The 21,993-nt window shown below is 41.1% G+C and overlaps 1 protein-coding gene across 1 annotated transcript in view; it reads right to left on the bottom strand.

Moving 5' to 3' along the window:
- Positions 1-21,993, bottom strand: part of cdh23 (cadherin-related 23) — a 1,109,092-nt gene that overhangs the window by 639,000 nt on the left and 448,099 nt on the right. Inside the window, exon 14 of the mRNA XM_059946450.1 lies at positions 12,901-13,059. Coding sequence (XP_059802433.1) covers positions 12,901-13,059 — 159 coding nt within the window. The remainder of the gene's footprint in view (positions 1-12,900; positions 13,060-21,993) is intronic.

Here is a 21,993-nt window from a genome sequence, read left to right as displayed (position 1 = left end):
GAGCTGAAGCAACAAACAAGATGCTGGAGCAGCAGGCATCAGTGGAAAGAAAAGGGAGAGCAGATGAAGGGTCTCAAACCAAAGTATCAATTCTCCTTTTCTCTCCACAGATGCTGACTGACCCACAGAATTCTTCCAGCATCTTGGTTTTTGCTCCAGGATCCAGCATCTGCATTCTCTTATTATCTCCTGATAACAAAACTGCCCCATCATTCAGAATCAGAATCAGGTTTATTATCACCAGCATGTGTCCTGGGATCCATTAACTTAGCAGCAGCAGTTCAATGAAATACATTATATAGAAGAAATAAAATACAAAATAAAATAATAATAATAATAATAATAATAAAGTAGATCAATTACAGTGTACATATATTGTGCAAAAAACAGAAATAATATATATTTAAAAGGTGAGGTAGTGTCCAAGAGTTCAATGTCCATTTTGGAATCAGATGGCAGAGGGGAAGTACAACAGCTCACCTCACATACACTCTCATACATTTTCAAACTTGCTACACAACGTGGGAATCTTACACAATTTCAATCTTTACACTGCAATGCCTTGTATCAGAAAGTCATAAGTATGAAAAATACCTTAAGAATTACAGTGATTTTGAACAGGATCAGTCTTTTCATTCCAAACCCAAGCCCAGTGACTCCAGTCTTTTAAGACTATGGTTTAAAATGCTCAGGAAATAACGGTGACTGACTTACTTTCAATAAAGTCTCTATCTCTGTGATTGGAACAAAAAGTTTCATTAAGAAAGGTGAAAGAAAGAAGATTTAGCTCAAAGAAAATATGGAAGGTCTCACTCCATGCTGTAGGGTTCTATGAATGCAGATACAGTCAGAGTTAGAATCACATCAATTATCACTGACCGAGGTTGTGAAATTTATAGTTTTAAGCAGCAGTATAGTGCCATACATAAAATATATATTTCTTATTTTAATTTATAGCTTATGTAAAATAATTAGTGCAATTAGAGAGCAAAAATAGTGAGGTAGTTAGTGAGGTTTCGATCATTCAATGGTCAATAGTGAGGGAGTGACAGAGATAGATAGCTACTGTTAGTAGGCCTGCTAAAGAGAGTTGAGGTTATAGGGTTAGCAGGTACAGTGCCCAAACTTCTGGGAAATATTCAGAGTGGGGTACTATAAGGGGAAAGGTATATTGTTAGCATACAATATAAGAGGGGTGATTGATAAGTTCGTGGCCTAAGGTAAAAGGAGATGAGTTACAAAGCTCTCGTTACATGCACATGCAGTTCACCTTTTTGAGTGATTATTCAGAAAGTTTGAAGTTAATAACTCATCAGGGGTGATTGATAAGTTCGTGGCGTAAGGTAGAAGGAGATGAGTTATTAACTTCAAACTTTCTGTACAATCACTCAAAGAGTTGACCAAAGAGTAGGTATGAGGACAAGACTTCAGTAGGGCAGCAGGCAAGTTTGTGGATCTTGGTGGTATCCACAAACCTAAGGTTATGATATTGAATCCACAATATAAAAGCACAACTGGGTCTCAGTGTAATGTTTCAAGTCTCACACAGTAGGATTAGAGATGATACCACATAAACAGAATTTAGACTGGTAAGAAGACATAAATGTATAAGAATTTGTTAAAATAGTAGCTCAATTGGAAATCTTGAAAGTTATTGTGGGATCAGGAACAGTTTACAAGAATTTACAAGAATTCTTTTTAAAGTTATTGAGGGATTGGTAACAGTGATTGGAAACACACTGTTTGCAGTGATTGAGAGATTAGGCATGATAAACATGAACGATCAGTCCAATTGGCACTATTGTTCAAGGCAGGAGATCCAACAGCCTGGATAGAGCACAGAAGTCTATAATCAATCAAGTATTTGCAGTGAGTTCACAACTACACATGGGGGTTTCTTCATTCCATCATTTATATAACAGATAGCTTCATCTTGCTTTCCCACTGTTAATATAATAACAAAGCTGTCCAAATCTTGTACTGAAAGTCGCACCATTTGAACTCTTTTGCTGAAAGTCAGATAAGACCACAATCAATGTGGAGTAATCATGAATCCTTCCAATGGGTTGACATCATGATACAGCATTTTGAACAGTTGCATACATTCTACAGATGAGCTGCATCCTAATAAGCTGCATCACTACTTGGTACGGAAATTGCACTGTGACAGATAGGAAGGCCCTACAATGGGGGAGTCAAAATTGTTCAATGCATCACCAACACCAGTCTTCCTGCCATCAAGGACATATATAGAGAAAATGTCCAGAAAAGGACCAGTAACGTCATGAAGGATCCCATTCACCCTGCTCATAGACTGTGTCTCTCATCAGAGAGGAGGCTATTAGCATTTATGTCAGGACCACCAGACTCAAAAACAATTACTGTACTTTCCCCAAGTAGTAAGGCTGACCAACACCTCTACCCAGTAACCCATCACTCTATGTCTCCACCATCATTGTTTTATTATTTGTCACCTTATATATAGACACTCCCATGCCCAGAGTTACTTTATAAATATACAATCAATGTATCTTATATATCTTATATATCTTATATATATATATATCTTATATATCTTATATCTTTTATATATATATATATCTTATATATATATATCTTATATATCTTATATCTTTTATATATATATATATATATATATCTTATATATCTTATATCTTATATATATATCTTATATCTTATATCTTATATATATATATCTTATATATCTTATATATATATATTATATATATATATATATCTTATATATCTATATTTATTGTGTTCCTTTACTATTATTGTGTTCTTTATCCATTGTGGGTTTTTTATGCTGCATCAGGTCCAAAGCAACAATTACTTTGATCTCCTTTCCACTCATTTACAGGAAGTGACATTAAACAATCTTAACTCTTGAATCTTGAATTGAAGAGCTCTGCAAGTATTCCTTATGTAAGATAGAGAGTTAGCTGTCAGACAGATGCATATGCTGGTGATGCTCCACTTATAATGAGCAAATTGAGGTACTTAGTAGCTACAAGATTAAGTGCAGAAGAATTAGAGCTGACAATCTTCAATTATACTGGTACCTAAGCAGAACGTGGTTACCTGCCTCAATGACACCATCCAATAGCACCTACATCCATAGCGATGAAGTGCTTTGAGAGATCGGTGATGAAACATACAAATTCTTGCCTATTCTTGCTCCAATTTTCCTTCTGTCAACAGCAAATGCCATTTCATTGGATCTTCACTCAACCCTGGAACATTTGGACAGTGAAGATGCATACATCAGGATGCTCTTCATTGACTACAGCTTGGCATTTCATGCTATAGTCCTTTCAAAACTTATTGATAAGCTCAAGATCTTGGCCTTCATACCTCCTTGAACAACTGGACCCTCAATTTCTTCACTTGCCGATCCCAGTCAGTTCAAAATGGCAATATTTTTTCCACAGTCTCCATCAGCACAGGTGCACCACAGGGCATGTGCTTAGCCTCTTGCTCTACTCACTTTATGACTGTGTGGCTAGACAAAGGCCCAATGCCATATTTAAGTTTACTAACAACACCACTGCTGTAGGCTGAATCAAAGGTGGTGATGAATCAGTGTATCGGAGGGAGACTGGAAATTTGGCTGAGTGGTGCCACAACAACCTCTTACTCAAGGAGAGCAAGACCAAGGAGCTGATAATTTACTTCAGGAGGAGGAGACTAGAGGTCCATGAGCCAGTCTTCATTGGGGGATGAGAGATGGAGAAGGTCAGCAACTTTAAATTCCTCAATGTTATGATTTCAGGTTATCTGTCCTGAGCCCAGCAGCAAATGCAATTACAAAGAAAGCTCAGCACTGCCTCTATTAATTTAAGTGTTTGTAAAGGTTCAACATGACATCTAAAACATTGAGAAACTTTTTAAAAATGTGCTGCAGGTTATATTGACGGTTGTATCACAGCTTGGAATAGAAACACCAATATGTTTCAACTGAACATTATGCAAAAAGTAGTGGATATAGCCCAGTCCATCATGGGTAAAGCCCCCACTGCCAATAAGCACATCTACACGGAGCACTGTTGCAGGAAAGCAGCAGTCATTATCAGGAACCCCACCACCCACGTCATGTTTTCTTCTCACTGCTGCCATCAGGGAGAAGGTACAGGAGCCTCAGAACTCACACCATCAGGCTCGGGAACAGTTATTACCCCTTAGCCACCAAGCTCCTGAATCAGAGTGGATAACTTCAATTTCACTTTCCCATCACTGAACTGTTCCCACAATCCATAGACTCACTTACAAGGAGTTTTCATCTCATGTTCTCGATATTGATTGTTTAGTTATTTATTATGATTGTTATTATTATTTCTTTTTTGCTTTCTTTATATACTTGCACAGTTTGCTGCCTTTTGCACACTGGTTGTCCACCCTGTTGGTGCAGTCTCTCATTCTACTGGATTTATTAAGTATTCACCCAAGAAAATGAGTTGTATATGTTTGTATATGGTGACATATATGCACTTTGAAAATAAATTTACTTTTAACTTTGACAGCAGGAAAAACATAACTGAAGCTGTGAAGTTAGTATAGGCCACTTCAACAATAAAGAATCATGCAAAAAGGCATCAGATGGAAATAAAGTGGATGTGAAGTACTGCTGGAGTGAAAGGTTCACAAAACTGTGCTGTAATTTTGGTGGTAATGTTCCATAAATAAGCATTAAATGTTTTCAGTTGGGGCTTAGTCTCAGGAATAGGGATAACCCATTTAGCAAGGTGATGAGAAGAAATGGAGTTAGAAATCTTTCAGCATTTACAGCATTCTGTGGGCACAGAATTCCTGTTACTGAGTATAACCAAGGCCTGCAGTCATGGTGCTTTGTACATCAAAATGTTCTGGGGAATATGAAGTAACCCATAGAAAAAGATGAAGGAACTATGCAGGTCAGGGAGCACTTATGGAAATGAATAAACAGTCAATGTTTCAGGACTGGAAAGGAAGGGGGAAGAAGGGAAGAAGGATTAGCTAGAAGGTGATAGGTGAAGCCAGGTGGGTGGAAAAGGTAAAGGACTGGAGAAGAAGGAATCTAATAGGAAAGGAGGCTGCACCATGGGAGAAAGGGAAAGAGGGGCACCGGGGGAGATGATAGGCAGGTGAGGAGAAGAGGCAAGAGATCAAGTGGGGAATAGAATTGGGGAGGGGGGAAATTAACAAAAGGAGAAATCAGTGTTCATGCCATCAGGTTGGAGGCTACCTAGATGGAATATGTGGCATTGCTCCTCCACCCTGAGAGTGGCCTCATCATGGCAAAAAGGGAGACCATTCACCGTGATGTCTGAATGGGAATGGAGATGGAAGTTAAAATGGTTGGCCAACAGTGATGTCCTCTTTTGGCAGATGGAACAGAGATGTCAGGTGGAGTTGGGTTTCACTAATGTAGAGGTGGTCACATTGGGAGCGCTGGATGCAATAGATGATCCCAACAGATTTGCAGGTGAAGTGTTGCCTCACCTGAAATGACTGGAGCCCTGAATGGCAGTAAATGGGTAGGTGTACAGTACCAATTCTGTTGCTTGCAGGGATTTATACCAGGAGGGAGATTAGTAGGGAGGGACAGCGGACAAGGGAAACTCAGAGGGAGTGATCCCATAGAAAATAGAGAGTCGGGTGGGAGGAGGTAATGGTGTGTTTGGTGGTAGGGTTCCATTGAAGATGGTGGAAGGTGTGTTCTAGTTTAAGATGACACCACTGAAATTGGGCAAAGGTTCAAAAGGCAAGAAATATGACTAAAAACATCATTAATAGCACTTCTTCACACTGAAGAAGTCTTCTTCAATTCCTCACACTCTTTTGCTCTCAACAGCAAAAGTTGATGCCTTAATATTAACTACTAGCTTAGAAGAAGTCAACTGGCTTGACCAACTGGTCTGCTCAAGTTTAAAATCTGAAGGTACAAAGCCAGTGTTGTTAATGGCTAAGCAGTGAGGATTACTGAGCATCTGTTTCAAGTAATTATACCTGCCAAATGTGGCCATCTTGTGTGCAATTTCTAATTCAAAACCATCTGTTTATAAAATAATCACAAATGAATTCTCTATATCAGTCTTCCCTACTTTAGAAAAGCAAACAAAAAACCCCCTCTGTTCTGAGGACCACAGAAGCACAATTTTAATGTTAAATTTACAGACCATTGTTGCAATGAAAGAGAGAGAATAATGGACACCTGGGAGTGATTATGAGGCAGTAAGTATTCGAACAAGAGGTTCAAATGAGATCTTAACTCTTGAGAGTGATGCTGAATGTTTCTAATTATCATCTAAAATTTTAAATGGGATTAGAGTTTTTAAATGGTCTTGTAAATAATAATATTTCTATTTAAAGTGTTTGGTTGTGCAGCAAAATGTAGTTTACAATGTGAATGAGCACATTCCAGTTACGAATGCATACGCTGACCTTGGTGCGTGCTGTTAAAAACAAGGTGGCCATACACTGAGATGCATGCTAAGGCCACCGGATAAAATTTGTCCGCTTTATCAGATGAGCTTTCAACCTTAGTTCTGAGGTTAACTTCACCAAGTAGGGATACAGGTCATGTGGAGTCCGATGGGATTAGTTTAATTAGGTGTCATTAGATAACTAGTTTGTGCTGTTCTGTATTCCATGTCATAGTTTGTATTTTACACCAGTCCTCATTGAGAAGTCAGTCATGGAAAGGGTAAGCAGTTTCAAGTTCACGGGCATCAACATCTCAGAGAACCTGTCCTGCATATTGACCCAGCACATTGATGCAATCGCAAAGGTAGCATGCTAGTGGGTCAACTTCATTTGGAGTTGAAAAAGATTCGGTATGTCACGAAACACACTAGTAAATTTCTACAGATGTACAGTGGAGCATATTTGGACTGGTTGCATCAGCGCGTGGCATGGACTCTCCAATGCACAGGATCCCAAGAGGCCGCGGCAGGTTGTAAACTCAGCCAGCTCAGTCACGAGCACAACCCTCCCCACCACTGAAGAGATCTGCAAGAGACAATGCCTCAAGAAGGTGGCATCTATTAATAAGGACTCTCACCATCCAGGACAAGTCCTCTTCTCATCAGTACATTGGAGAGGAAGTACTGGAGCCTGAAAGTCCATGCTCAACATTTTAGGAACAGCTTCTTCTCCTCCACCATCAAATTTATGAATGGTCCATGAACGCTATCTTGTTATTCCTCTTTTACACTAACTATGAATGTTTTGTAACTTATGTCTTGTACTGTAACTGCTGCCACACAATAAATTTCATGATGTATGGCAGTGATAATAAATCTGATTATGGTTCAAACTCTTTCATGACTTCACAACATCCGGAAATGCTTCATTCAATGAAATTACTGCAGCAGTGTGGTTAGGGCAGTAGTACAGGGAACGCAATTGCATTATAATGTAACTTGATAAGTCTAGGTTTGGTTGCAATTTTTTTTTTCTTTTGCGAACAACCAAAGGCCTAAAGATACCATGGAGAGAGTTTATGGAAATGAGCCAAAGACGATGCTAGGCACTGAGGCTCACGCTGACTTTATTATCACTGGAGATGAGATGTGAGGAAACACTGCAGCTTTACAAAATAAAACACTTGGAAACATGAAGTAAATTTCTCTCTATGCCGCTCTGATCTAGTTAGTCTGCAGGTGCGACATAGCGTACATCCGTACACAGAATGAACTGCCAGGGGAAGTGGTTGAGGCAGGTACATTAACAACATTTAAAAGGTACTTGGACAGGCGCATGGCTAGGTAAGGTTGAGAGGGACATGGACCAAATGCAGGCAAATGGGTCTACTTGTGATGGAAATCCAAGACCAAATGGGCCAAAGGGTCTGTCTCCATGCTACGTGATTCAATGTCTGCTGCGCACCGGGGTTTCTTAGGAATCTTGGAAATGAAAATCAGTCTTACAGGTGATAGCTTCCTGATAGGTAAAACAGACAGCCCCTTTGGTGGAGTATCAGATACTGATTTTGTTGCCTTATTCTGAAGTTTATAATGGGGGGGGAAGTACAGAGGGAAAGTCTGAGAAACAAGTGCACAGTTCAAATCCCAGATTCTGAGTGACTTCCTTGTACTAGCCACGTCAGCAATGGGAGACTAATCTTGGGACTCATCAATGCTCATCGGGTGATCCTTGTAAACTATGGGGCAGAGACTCAAGGTTCATCTTTGAAAGTCCTCTATCCGTCACTAATCAGTTGATGCCGGCACAGCAGAGGGTCCCAACAAATCCAAGTTGAAGCAAACTGGGGCTCAATTACTTTCTTTCAAAATCATACTTTTTAATATAACAGAACACAGTTCATTTACAGTATAAGACATAAAATAAATCTTGTACTGTATGGAGATAGAGGATATCATGATGGCTTTCACACACATTTCAGGAGAGGAAGGGTCCAGTCTCTCAGTAGTAGGAACACTTTAAATGGTGGCCTTTCCCTCCAGACCCTTCAGACATCAGGCTTCACTGTATCACTCTGCCAACAGCCCTGCTTCTTAAGACCATAAGACATAAGAACAGAGTTAGGCTTGCTTGATTCACCATTTAATTATAGCTAATTTTGTTTTCAATTCAATAGCCCTGTCTTTTTCCCATAACCTTTAAATGGCCACCAAAGAAGAGCCTCTCAATTTCTGCTTTAAATCCATCCAATGACTCGGTCTCCACAGGCAATGAACTCACCAGATTTGCCACCCTCTGGCTGAAGAAATTCTTCCTCATCTCAGTTTGAAAGGGACAGCTTTGGATTCCCTCAAGTCCCTCTCCTACTGTTTGAAGCATCGCCTCCACATCCACTCTATCCAGGTCTTTCAGAATACAGTATGCGGTACTGAGACTCTCCCCCCCCCCCACCCCCACCCCCAGTCTGCCGCACATCCTTCTAAACTCCTTTGAATACAGGCCCGGAGTAATCAAATATTCCTGATATGTTAAGCCTTTCATCAGATTCAGGGCCTGAAAATGCAACATGTCTTGGAACATGTCAGTCTGCAGTTGCGATTCTCTTGCAGGAGAAGACCAATGATTTTGGGCCTGTCCTTCACTAAGCTGATGGTCCTTCAGTAACAGTCAATCTTTGTCGCAGCATGCTGAATACAGAGTCCACAGAGTACAGAGTCCTGTGTTACACAACCCACACTAATACAGGACTTTTAACGGAATAGACCGAAGTTCTTCACAGGAATACTCCAAAGAGGAATAAAAACACGGCCAGACAGACAACAACAGTGAAAAGAGGAGCTAGTTAACACTTTGGTTCATGGACTCCTTATCAGAGCTAGGGAAAGAGTGCCTCCCCTTTCTCCTATTTCAATAAAATGCCTCCTTAATTGTCAGTACTCATGTGATCAGAATCTATAGAAGGGAACACAGAGTCAACATTTCAGGCCGAGAAGAGAAAGGACTTGGCACACTGCATCAATGGTTTATTCCCCTCCCCAGCTGCTGCCTGACTTGCTGAGTTCCTCCAGCACTTAATGTGTACTGTTCAGGATTTCCAGCATCAGCAGAAACTCTTGTGTTTATAGTCAATGCTCATGCTTCTTTTCACCTGGTGTCTTCACCAACTTTCAAATAGTCTTTTGTCTTCCACCTCATCCCTAAACTTCCCCAGCTCTGAGGGAAGGCCCTTAACTTGAAACATTAACTGGCTTCTCCTCTCGCAGATCTTGCTTGACTGGTCAAATTCCTCCAGCATTTATTGTTTTTGCCTCGGATTCCAGCATCCATAGTTCTACTTGATTCTTATTCTCAAAATGACACCAAGCCAGATGAAGCGATGTGAGAGCAAATGACCAAAAACTCAGTCAAAATAGGGTTTAAAGAGCAGCTTAAAGAAGGAAGTGGAGAGGCAGAGAGATTTAGGAAGAGGAGGTCGAAGCAAGATCTTTAGCTGCCCATTGACACTCTCCCTGGCAGACTGACAAGCACAAGATATGAACCAAGGGCCAGAAATGAACGGGTGCAGAGGCTTGCAAAGATTGGATAAAATTATGGCGATAATAGTATGAAAGGATTTAAAGGCAATTTTTAGATCATGATTTGAAACTTGATATTGGACACTGAACAGAGGATACTGATTGAACTAGCTACAGTGTAAGTGTCCATGTTTTGAATGAGCTTAAGTTTATGGAGAGCGGGAGACAAAAACAAGTCAGTCAAAAGCTTGTTAGGATACCAGATCTTGAGGGAACAAAGACGATGAACATTTCAGCAGCCTTTGGGAGCATAGGTAATAAAGTCACAGTAGTTGGGGGGAGGGTAATGGTGTTTGTAAATCGTAGGTTACAAATAAAGTTGCAGACTAGTTCAAAATTGGACAGATTATAGAGAATGGAACCGCACAGAATGACACAAAAAACAAGCACTGAAGTACTTGTTACAACCTTCCTATGATTCAGTTTGAGGGAAATTTCTGCTCTTCCAGTACCAGCTCTCCTAAAAATATTAACTGTACCAGGAATTATCCCACACTTTTAATGCAGCTAATTTCTAATCTTGGCACAGCAGGTGCCCCAATCTCTTCTGTATACCTTTTTTAAAAATCCAACACACACTAGTTGTTCATTGAACCAGATATTTCATGAAATGGACCATAATTAGCACAACAATGTTCCCTAATTTAGATTCAGTTCCAATGCGTCTGCTTTCACAGGATGAGGTACAATTCCCGCAAATTGTTCTTTGTTAAGACCATCTGTAGATCCAACCATGACACATCTTTTCAAGACTTTTTTGTTTCCTTATATCAAATTCGTGGGGAGTACTGGAAATGATCTCTTCTACATCAATTTTTTATGTAATGAGCAAAATACTCTCACAGTTTGCAACAATCACTGACTGCAGTTGGAAATAAATAATATTTTCCGTAAGGACACAAAACAGAGCTTCTTTTACATATCCATGGGTACAGTGGCAGTAAATCACAGTGAATATTTGATGTTAGTTCTCATGGCTGATGTCATAGACTTTAGAAGGACAAGAAAAGGGCATTTACTATAATGAAATGTGGGACAAACTTAGGCTGTTTTCTCTGGAACAGGGGAGGCTAAGGAGAGATCTGATAAAAGTTTAAAAGATTATGAGAGGCAAAGATACAGTATCTTTTTCTCAGGGACCCAATACCTGAGATCATGCATTTAATATGAGAGATGTTAATTTCAAAGGATATGTGAAGGGTAGAGGCAGAAACATGATGCACTGTTAAGAGCCATTTTGACAAATACATGAATGTGAGGAAGATAGAAGGATATGGACATTGTGTAGGCAGAATAGGTTAGTTTAGTTGGCCATGTGATTAATAACTTAATTGTTTCAGCATAACATTATGGGCCAAAGGGTCTAATCCTATGCTGTAATGTTTTATGTCCTATGTTCTAAAGTAATTGTCACCAACCTTTTTAAGCCCAAGATCCCCTACCTCGGACTTAGTAAAAGGCAAGATCAATCCCAGATCAATTAGTTACACGCATGCGCACTGGGGCAGAAAAGACTGGAAGTAAAACCCCCACAACCCGGAAGTAGAAATAATGTATAAACACCAGGGGTACCCACCCTTTTTTTGCACTGTGGACTGGTTTAATACTGACAGTATTCTTGCGGTCCGGCCAATGGGGGGGTGTTGGTAGTGTTAAACATGACAAGAATACAGCGATACTCAAAGCAGGTTCCTTACGTTCAGTCTATTCCGCAATTTAGTTTTCATGGCTCTCAGCACTTAGCTTCTGTCCCCCGCTGCTCACGTTTTTTCATTGAAAGAACTTGACAGGTTTGTCTAAGTGCTGGGTGCTTGGACTCAAGGTATCGAAGCAGTTTTGAGTGTTTCATTGCCTCATTGGACAGCCTTCGGGCCCGAACTCCAGCTTCCCGCCCACCCGCCACCAGACGCCTTGGCCAGGTGCAGCTGGTCGTGGGTGGGGTGAGAGGACAAGGTCAGGGCCGGAGGTTCCCGTACCGGGGCCACGGTGGTCACAGTCCGGAGAGAGTGAGTGACCTAGCGGGGAGTGCGACAGGGCGCGTGCCCGCCCCCCCCCCCCCCCCCCCCCGTAGGATCTATCTATCGGCCGACAAAAGTTTGTTTCAGTAGATTGCAGCCAGGTAGCTGCTCTGACACTTACGAAACCCTGAGCCCGAATTAGGTTGTCTGCAAATATTTTAGCACTGGGTTCCGCACGAACATTTGGTGTGATAAACAGGTTCAGAGGCGGCGCCCACCTGTCTGCGCTCCAGGCCAGTAGCATCGGCACTTCCCGCCGGACGCGTGAGGCCGCCAGTGATCCCTGTTGCGAGGGTATCACTGCGTTTAGGCGACTGATGACCTCGCGTGCGTTCGTTCAACAGTGGGCGCGACAGGGAATAAGGAAAGGTGCAGCTGACTCATATCGTTCCCTCGCAGTCCAGTGGTTGGGGACCACTGAATTACACTGTGTAGTGTGGGGGAGCTACACGCATGTGCACTGGGCAGAAAGAACGGAACTAAAACCCCACAAACCAGAAACACTCTCTCAACAGTATTTGTGTTTTTATTCTTCATTCTTTTTCAGGATCTACAGGAAAGTCTCAATGATCGACTAGTCGATCACCATCGACGGGTTGGTGACCACTATTCTAAAGACTATGCACTTAATTAACTGGTTTAAAAGCCTTTCAAAATCATTGATTTCTTTCATTCCTTAACAAAGTAGGAAGCAGATCAAGGATACGTCAGTTATGCAAATCAGAATTCACATAACATTTTTCATCTTCTGATCAACCCATTGATTAGCATCAGTTAAGAGCTTTAATGCTCTTTTTTAAAAATTCAAAACAACGTTTGACATTTCACTTAATGGAAAACTAGTTCCTCACTTGCTGTTCCAGAGCAAAGTAAATGGTACTCACAATAACACCAACGACAGTGATTCCAACAGTGGTGTTCTCGTACAAGCTCACATTGTAGAGAGGCTGGCTGAATACTGGCCTGTTGTCATTTTCATTGATGAGGTCAATCTTCACTCGAGCAAAACCAACGTGATCCGAGAAAGTCTCATTTGCAAAGAGCTGTTTTCAGGACAGAGGAGGAAAGATGAGAATGAAAATGAGAAGCTTCAGACCACACAATAACCCAGACCTCAACAACTGCCATTGTCACCACCTCTAAATGCAGATACTGCTCCAGGCACAAGAGATTCTTCAGATGCTGGAAATCTTGAGCAACACACACAAAATGCCAGCAGCATTTAGATAGAGGGAAATAAGCTGCTGATGGCTCTAGCTGAGACCCATCTTCAGGAAAGGAAAGGGAGGGGGCAGAAGCCAAAATAAGGTGGGGGAAAAGGGAGGAGTACAAATAGCAGGTGATAAGTGAGATGAAGTGAGGGGAAGATGAGTAGGGGAGCAGAGCTGAAGTAAGAAGCTGGGAGGTGATAGGTGGAAGGGGTAAAGAACTGAGGAAGAAGGAATCCGATTGGAGAAGACAGTGGAGTAAAGGGAAGGAGGTGATGAGAGAGATGAAGGGTGACATGGTCACCAGAAAGAAGGAAGGAAAAGGAAGTGGGCTGGGGGCAAGAGAGGAGTAGTTAAAGAAAATTAGAGAATTTGTCAAGGAGTGCCATTGAGAGTGTTCTGACCATCCGTGTCACAATCTGGTACAGGAATCGCAAGGCATCTGGCCACAAGACCTCACAAAAGACTGCAAGGACTGCTGAGAGGATCATCCAGGTCTTTCTTCTACCCATCATACATATTTATCAGAAATGCTGTGTATGCAGGGTTCTTAGCATTGTCAATGATACCTCCCATCCTTCCAACAATCTCTTTGACCTTACCATCAGGCATAAGGTACTGTGGCATCAAGAGAATAATTAGGATGAGAAACAGCTTCTTCCTCCAGGCTGTAAGACTACTGAACATTCTACCATCACTCATGTCTCATTACTTATGAAACACTAGTAGTGTTATACTGTTAACTTTTAAACTTGCATCGTAAATGCACCTTATACTAAATGTCAGTCTTCTGGAATATATTTTATTATTTGTTAATTTATTTGTGGTAATATTTATTTATGTGTTGGGTGGATTACTTTACATTGTTACAGCCAGGGGTGGTAGTGGGGTTAAGCTCCCACTACCTATTAAGTGCTCCCAATGGCATACCTCTCAAATCGCTTCTGACAGTCAAGCCCAGCTCCTGGCCTTCACATATGGCTTAGGTACTAAGAGGGAAGATAGCCAGGAAATTGAAAAGTAAGGAGCATTGCTGGGATAGGGGCTAATGGGTGATTGGTGGGCTGGGGAGGGGTGAAGAATAATCAAGCCATGTGGAGGAGTGGAAGGTGTGGTGCTGGGAGAAAGAGGAAGATGGATGATAGATAAAGGCAGGCAAAAAGAGCATAGAGACAGATGGAACAAATTAAGGGGAGAGGAGTGGAGAGTGAAGCTGGAGACATCTCAGTGGGTGATAACACAAACTCTACCAGTGCTAGAATCTTATAAGCAAGGAAGGTGGTAATAGTGACTATTAGGGAAGAGGTGATGAGCAGATGGAACCAGAATCAGAAGAGGGGGAACTAGCAGGTAAAATGAGTGGGTAATACATGGGTGGATGGAACCAGGAGAGGGTGCAGGACATGAAGAGGTGATAGGGAGATGGAAGGGGAGCAGTACGGGAGAGGGGGCAAAAATGGGAAGCCCAGAATACAATCAGAAATAGCTGGGGAACACATAGGAGATTAATGTTACCATGTTTGGTACAGAAGTCTAGCTACAGGCTGTCTGAATTCCAAATGGTCATAGAGAATTAAGGACTCAGATACTAATTCTAGCTGCAAAATCCAGAGTTTAAAACTGAGTCACATTAGCTTCAATTTGTATATACAGTGGATTTTGATTAATTGGAACCCATCGGGACATTCTGACCCAAGTAAGTGGCTGCTCCAAATAGCCAAAGCTTTGTGGAAATAGTTAAACAGATATTAAAAAAAGACAAATTACCATTTAACTGAGTTACAAATTATGTACTTAAATAAAAAAGGGAACAAATGATAACACTGCCAATACTACTGGTGGTTGTCCATCGTATCCGACAATGACAGGAAACCTGTGTGGAAGAATTTTTAAAGTGGACAAGCTATTGCACTGGGGCAGTACAAGTCTCTGAACTTCTGAAGTCCAGGTCCCTTGGTACAAGTTCTCATCACAACTGGAGTCTTTGTTTGTTACAGTAGAGAACATGACTTCTCCTTTGCCTCGTCATGCCCTTTGCTCGACTTTCTCAACAAAACTCACTCAGGTGTGACACCCTAACTGTCCCTGCACAACATCCATTAAAAGGTCTTTCCTGCTTTCCTTGTTCTGTTGATAGTTATTGAGTCTGTTCATATGTTCACATTTATATAAGTTTGATTACTGTCATTTGTGTATGCAACCGTTTTGCTAATTGTTGATGGCTGTTTGCCCTACTGTCTTATAAACTGTTGGTTGTTATTGTGCTGGCTGCTATGGTATTGTCCTGCATTTTATACTTGGCACTGGTATCAATTCTGATATATTTCACATACTGGCAATAAACTGATTTTGATTCTGATTCTCCATGGAGTGTTGCAGAACCACCTACCTGGTCATTGGATCTCACTGTAGATCTCATCCGCCCAGTCTACTGGAGCTTACTTTGCATGCTATGACAGACACATCCCTATCTCACTGGGGTATGAAACCCACCAGCTATTACCCACGTCCTGATGAAGGGTCTCGGCCCAAAACATCAACAGTGCTTCTCCCTATAGATGCTGCCTGGCCTGCTGTGTTCCACCAGCATTTTGTGTGTGTTGTTTGAATTTCCTGCATCAGCAGATTTCCTCGTGTTAGCTACCTTTACCTGGTTTAACCGCGCTGTTGTAGCAGTGTGCCAGGGTGTAGCTGCTGTCGCATGCTAACAGCCTCTCGGAGTCAGAGGGGCGAGCTGAGTGTGTGGTGGGGACCAAAGGTAACATTCCAGATAACTGTCGACACCTTCAAATTCTCTGTAGTTCTTGACTTGTTCAAATAGTGAAATTGTTTTTTTCACTCACGGCACTTTCTGGCATTTCCATGTCTGAATGCTCAGAGGTACAATGAGCAAAAACAGTTCTAAGTTGTCTTACTACTTACTTCTTGCAAACTATCAGTGACAAAGGTCACAAACAAGAGAAAATATGGAGATGCTGGAAATCCAAGCAATACACACAAATGCTGGAGTGACAAAAATCATTGCATTTTGAACAAAAGCAAACACAAGTGACTCTATTTATAAACTATTCGCTCTAAACAATGTACAGTGTCTAACGGCCACACAAGCATACGTTACTGATGTTAGTTAGAAACTGGTCAGCAATGGTCTCCTGTCACAATTAAGCCACATAGTGCCCCAAATAAACAAAGAGAATTCTGGCTATTTTCTCCAATTGTTTTTGTTTTTTAGCGCTGTCACAAATAAGCAGCTACCCCCATTAACTGGAATCCACTGTATTGCTTGGTGGAGATCAGGTACAAAAGAAACATAATTCAAATGTACTTCCGCCCCATCTCTACAACCTCTTACTATTTCAAAGATTATCTAACTTATCTAAAAGAACTTCAAATTGTTCTTTGTAGTTCTGAACTACCCCCATGTGTCCATCCAATGATCATGGAAACTTGAATTTAACACTCCACCAATTTTTTTTTAAATAATGGTTGACCCAAGAACTATTTACTATACACTCTGTAACCGCTTTCTTAAGTACCTCTGTACCTAATATAGTGGCCACTAAGTGTATATTTGTGGTCTTATGTTGCAATAGCCCAACCACAAGGTTCAACGTGTTGTGCATTTAAAGATACTCTTCTGCATGCCACTGTTATAACACGTGGCTACTTTAGCTACTGTCAACTTGCGGACAACTCGAAACAGCCTGGCAATTCTCCTCTGATCTCTCTCATTAACAAGGCATTTTCACCTGTAGAACTGCCATTCACTGGATGATTTTGTTCATCACACCATTCTCTAGAAACTTGAGAGAATATTGTGCATGAAAATCCCAGGAGATCAGAAGTTTCTGGAATCCTCAAACCACCCCATCTGGCACCACCAATCATTCCATGGTCAAAGCCATTTAGATCACTTTCTTTCCCATTCTGACATTTGGTCTGAACAGCAAATGAACCTCTCAACCATGTCTGTATGCTTTTATGTATTGTGTTGCTGCCGCTTGATTAGCCGATTAGATAATTGCATACACAAGCAGGTATACCTAATAAAGAGGCCATTGATTATATGTTGTTGTTCTGGCAGATGCAAAAGCCAATTCTTACCACTGACAGCACCCATTTACAAACCAACTCATTGCTATGCTTTTGTTTCCTGTAAAGGCCAGCTTCCTGGATAAATCACAAAAGCTGATTTCCGCACTATATTTGTATTTTCTTCAAAAATACACCACACAACGCCAGCACTGAGCCAAACGCCTACATTTGTATCAGAATGTACAGTTGGTTCCAATTACATATCTTAATAAATTAATCTAAACTACTGAATCATACAGCAGATTTCCATTACTCCCTTGGTAATGGCTATGAATACACAGCACTTCTTTCCTAATTGAGACCCAAAGGCATCCATGTTTATGCATGAGTCTGTGAAAAGCAAACACCAGCAATAATCTGTAAAAATATATCAGAGTGCTGGGAGGTAACATGGCATCAGGCCACCCAAACCTTCAGAAATTACCCTCTGCAGAAGCAATGAAGACAGACTTGCTTGCTGTGATGGACCCCTGGTTGGCAAAGTGCTTGATTTCAATATTGAAAGGGTGTACTTTTGGTTGGAGGACATTATGCAACACTTGGAAGATTAAAAAGAACAATGGAAAAGAGGAGCAACTGAGGTCGAAGTGTGCTGATTTAGAACTCAGTAAATGTGCCAAAGGAGGTTAACAAAGTTGCCAAAGTGCAAACCGCGTAGCACAGTTATCATCCGAAGGATTTGAATTCAAAGTCAAACCAACTGCAGTTCAAGCAGATTAAATGCAGTTCTGGGACTGTATTACAACAATGGCAGAGAAACAAAAATACAAGAGATGTGCAATGATGATCCACTGATTTCAGGAAATACTAAATAGTTATCTCCATAAAAGGGGTGAGGTGATAATGTTCTTCTAGAATATAAAGAGGTTTAATAGGACCAATTCAAACAGATATTTCTATTCGTAGGAAGAGTTAGACCAAAAAAACATCGACTTTTTATTTCCCCCATAGCTGCTGCCTGACCCGCTGAGTTGCTCCATTATTTTATGCGTGTTGCTCAAAATTTCCAGCATCTACGGAATCTCTTCTGAACTATGTAACAGTTGAAGAATTCAGTCTTGGAAAAGAGCCCTTGATGACGACAACATGGAACTCACTACTACCTGGAGCAATTGAGAAACAGAGAACAAATATGGACTATCTGGAGTTATGAGTTCTTAAGTTTCATAATTTATCAGAAGTTCCTCCTCACAGGGGTTCCTTTTTTTGGACCCTGCCCCCTTAGCTTGAGGGCTCTCCATAACAGCAAAGATAAAAAAAAGGTGAAAAAAAAAGGTAGTTAGGCATTTCAGGAGAAAGAAATGGTAAGTGGGAGGAGGAGCATGTCGAGAATTAATTCCAACTAATTGGACTAAATAGTTTTTTTCTGCACTGTAGGTTTTATGGAGACTGCCTTATCTCATAGTAAATTCACGCGCAATTCCAATATTTGTGCTAGAATTATAGTCCTATCAAAGAGATCATTATGTTATCAACCCTCCAAGACAACTCCTTTTCAGTACTTTTAAAAGAATGTCTACCTTTATCCACATCATTACACTGGTTGACGAGGCAATTATAACCACACACAAACAAGCATACTGTGCACATATGGCCTCATAATATTGGTTAATGACGGATCTCTGCTCAACTAACATTAAGACACAAGGCCTGCCTCAGATATGCCTGCTTTATAAATAAGAACTATTAAGCTGTTCCATGTTTTAACAGCTATGAGCCATAAAGATACTTCGGGCTGTTAAATCTGAAAATCACTAGCTATTAAAATGCCGAAAGAACAATTAAGCAACACAAAGGAAAATAGACCGTTGAAAAAGAATACCAACTCTGGTTTGTGCAAGCCTCCAGCAGTGACTGTTAACAAGATGAATATAGTAGCCATTTTTGAAACAGCAAAATTCCACAGATTACTGGGAGTTCTCGGGAGAGTTTCCTCTTAAATGTCTTTGCAAAGGGCCAATAAGCAATTTATGTTTGGGGAAATTGGATCTTTTAATGACAGCTCAAAAATTAACACTGAAAAATTTTCACTAGTATAAATGCACTGTCTGTGAATGGAATAAGGATGGGTGCCCAGATAGCACCAGAACATGAAGGTTCGTCTGTGGGAGGAGCAGGAGATCAGATGTTGCAACACCATGATATAAACGTGCAGCTGGCGCCAGCTCCTCATGAAGTAGCTGGTGGCAGTGAGCATGACACAACCAGTGGGGGCAGGTTAACAAAGGCTTGGTCAGATTATTAGATTTTAGGCAGGTTATCAAAGGGGAAATAGAGACTTAGGGAAGAGAATAGGTCTGTTCCACGTTTGCAAGATTGTTTGAGTGGGGTGGGGGGTGGAATGTGGAGTTCCCGTGATGGAGGGGGAGAAAGGATCCAGCAAGTGTGTGGCACAGGATGGAAACAAACAGGCCAAGTAAGGGTGGGGGGGTGGGGGGGGGGGGGGGGGGGTGGGGAAGGAAAGCCAGGCAAGAAAATTCCAGAGTGTTGACCTTTTGCAGGTGCAGGCATAATCTCCGGAAAGCTATCTCTCAGACAAAGTGGAGATTCCAGACTACACTGGAATTAACAAGGGATGCTGACTAACTCTGTTGCATTAATAAAGCATCTTGTTAAATGTATAAAACATGTCTACATCAGTATTATCTTGTATTTCCATACAATTTTACATTTGGCTGTTACACATCTATTGTTAGAGAAGTACTTGCATAAATAGGTAAACCACCTTCATATGAGCAAGGACAGAAAACGGCAAAGTGAGTATACTTATAATTCAGTAAGTTATGGGTCAAAGTATTTGGCGAGTACATTTCTAACTCTTCTGGCTTCAGTCTTGTTGCCGTCTGTTCTGAAATTGTTAGGTTGCGTTCAAAAAAACAATGAAATGGCGCACTGCCGTCACCATCTGTTCTGTCACAACATGACAGCATTTTTAAATTTCTCCGGTTACCCCATCTACACTGATCTGCCCAAGAGGCACTTTCAAAATTACACACTCTGGAGAGCTTTTCTGAAAATCTCCAGTTTTGGGGATGAAAACGCCATTTTAGTGTGGATGGAGGGTAAAAACAAAAAGAAAAAGCTTCGGTTATGGATTTATTCAGTGTAGTGTGGACGTAGCCTTAGAGATTATAAGGGTAGGAGTGGGAGAGGCCATTAAGGGGTTTAAACAAAGGTGAGAATTTTAAAATCAAAGGGTTGCTCAATCTGACACAGCAACTGAACATAAATTACTGCTAATGAGACTGCTCCCTGTGTACATACTTCACACTGCTGGCATTTTGTTTCACAGCTGTCCTGTTGTTCGAGGAATGACGCGTGTGTACACTTCACACCAAGGGGATTCTGTTGATTTCAGCAGACTGCAAACTAACTCAACTAAGTTCTTCCAATTGGTGTCCAGAGAAAACATCCATTGGAATTTTATTGAATTCTAGATACCATTAGAACATTACGTTTCTTGTGCAACTCCCCGATTTGTTCTATTTTGCTCCTTCTTCTTAGCCTTCCTGATATCATTTCAATGGAAATCAGGTGCCTGGTTTTCAAATCCAGTGTGTTTTAACAACAGAAACTCCACAGAGTACAAAACTCTGTGCTCTCTCCGCTCCACTGCAGCTTCTTATTTGCAGTCCAGAGAATTTGTTAATTACATTTTCCAGTTCCTATTTTCCCACAGAGAGGTTGAAAGAGAGGAACTGAAATATTAGAAGAAGGATTCCTGAATGCTGTCTTCAAGGAATGGGAATAAATCTGAACAAGGTATGGCTGTGCAGAAACTGAGTGAATCCAGTGGATATTGGAAAAACCTAGTGAATGGTGTGTAGGTGCTCTGATCTTGGCTGAACATTCCAACAACCAAAGATTTGGCATTCAAAGTGTTGAAAGTGACAGCTCTATAAATGATGCTCAGTGTCTGTATCTCTAATGCATTGCCCCAGCTGCCCAAGTGAAGCATAAAGACGAACAGACCACATGGATAAGGCACCAATTTCCACTATGCAAGGTGGTACCATCGGAGCACTGTGCCACAGTGATCAGGTTCCATCTGGACCTCCTGTGCTGTCCATGTGGAGTCTGCATGTTCTCCCCGTGTAAACTTCCTCCAGGTGTTCCAGATTCCTTCCATATCTCAAAGACCTGCAGATTTTGATGTTATCTGGCCACAGTAAATTGTCTCTAGGACGTAGGTGAATGGTAAAAATCTGGTGGAAACTGATGAGAACACAGGGAGAATAAAACTGGGGTTAATATAAGATTAGTGTAATAGGGTAGGTGATGGTTGGCATGGACTCAATGGGCCAACAAGACTGTTTCTCTCTCTCTCTCCCTCCCTCCCACCCCCAATGAAACTATGACATTGCAGTGGTTAGCATAACCCCATGACAGTCCCAGCAACCCAGGTTCAATTCCACTGTTGTCAGTAAGGAGTTTGTATGTTCTTCCCATAGTTTTCCTTTGGGTGCTCTGGTTTACTTGCACATTCCAAAGACATTCAGGTTAGTAGGTTAGTTGGTTAAATGGGTGATGCTAACTCTTTGGGCCGAAAGGGCTTGTAACCATGCTGTATTTCTAAATAAATAATTAAATAGCCCGACAACTCTTTAAAAAAAAACCCAATGTGGACAAAGGCAGGTAAGTAAAATATACAAGACTAAACAACAGCAAATTGCT

The sequence above is a fragment of the Hypanus sabinus genome, chromosome 21, assembly GCF_030144855.1.
Source record: "Hypanus sabinus isolate sHypSab1 chromosome 21, sHypSab1.hap1, whole genome shotgun sequence".
Taxonomy (NCBI): domain Eukaryota; kingdom Metazoa; phylum Chordata; class Chondrichthyes; order Myliobatiformes; family Dasyatidae; genus Hypanus; species Hypanus sabinus.
This window is presented reverse-complemented; position numbering and strand designations above follow the sequence as displayed.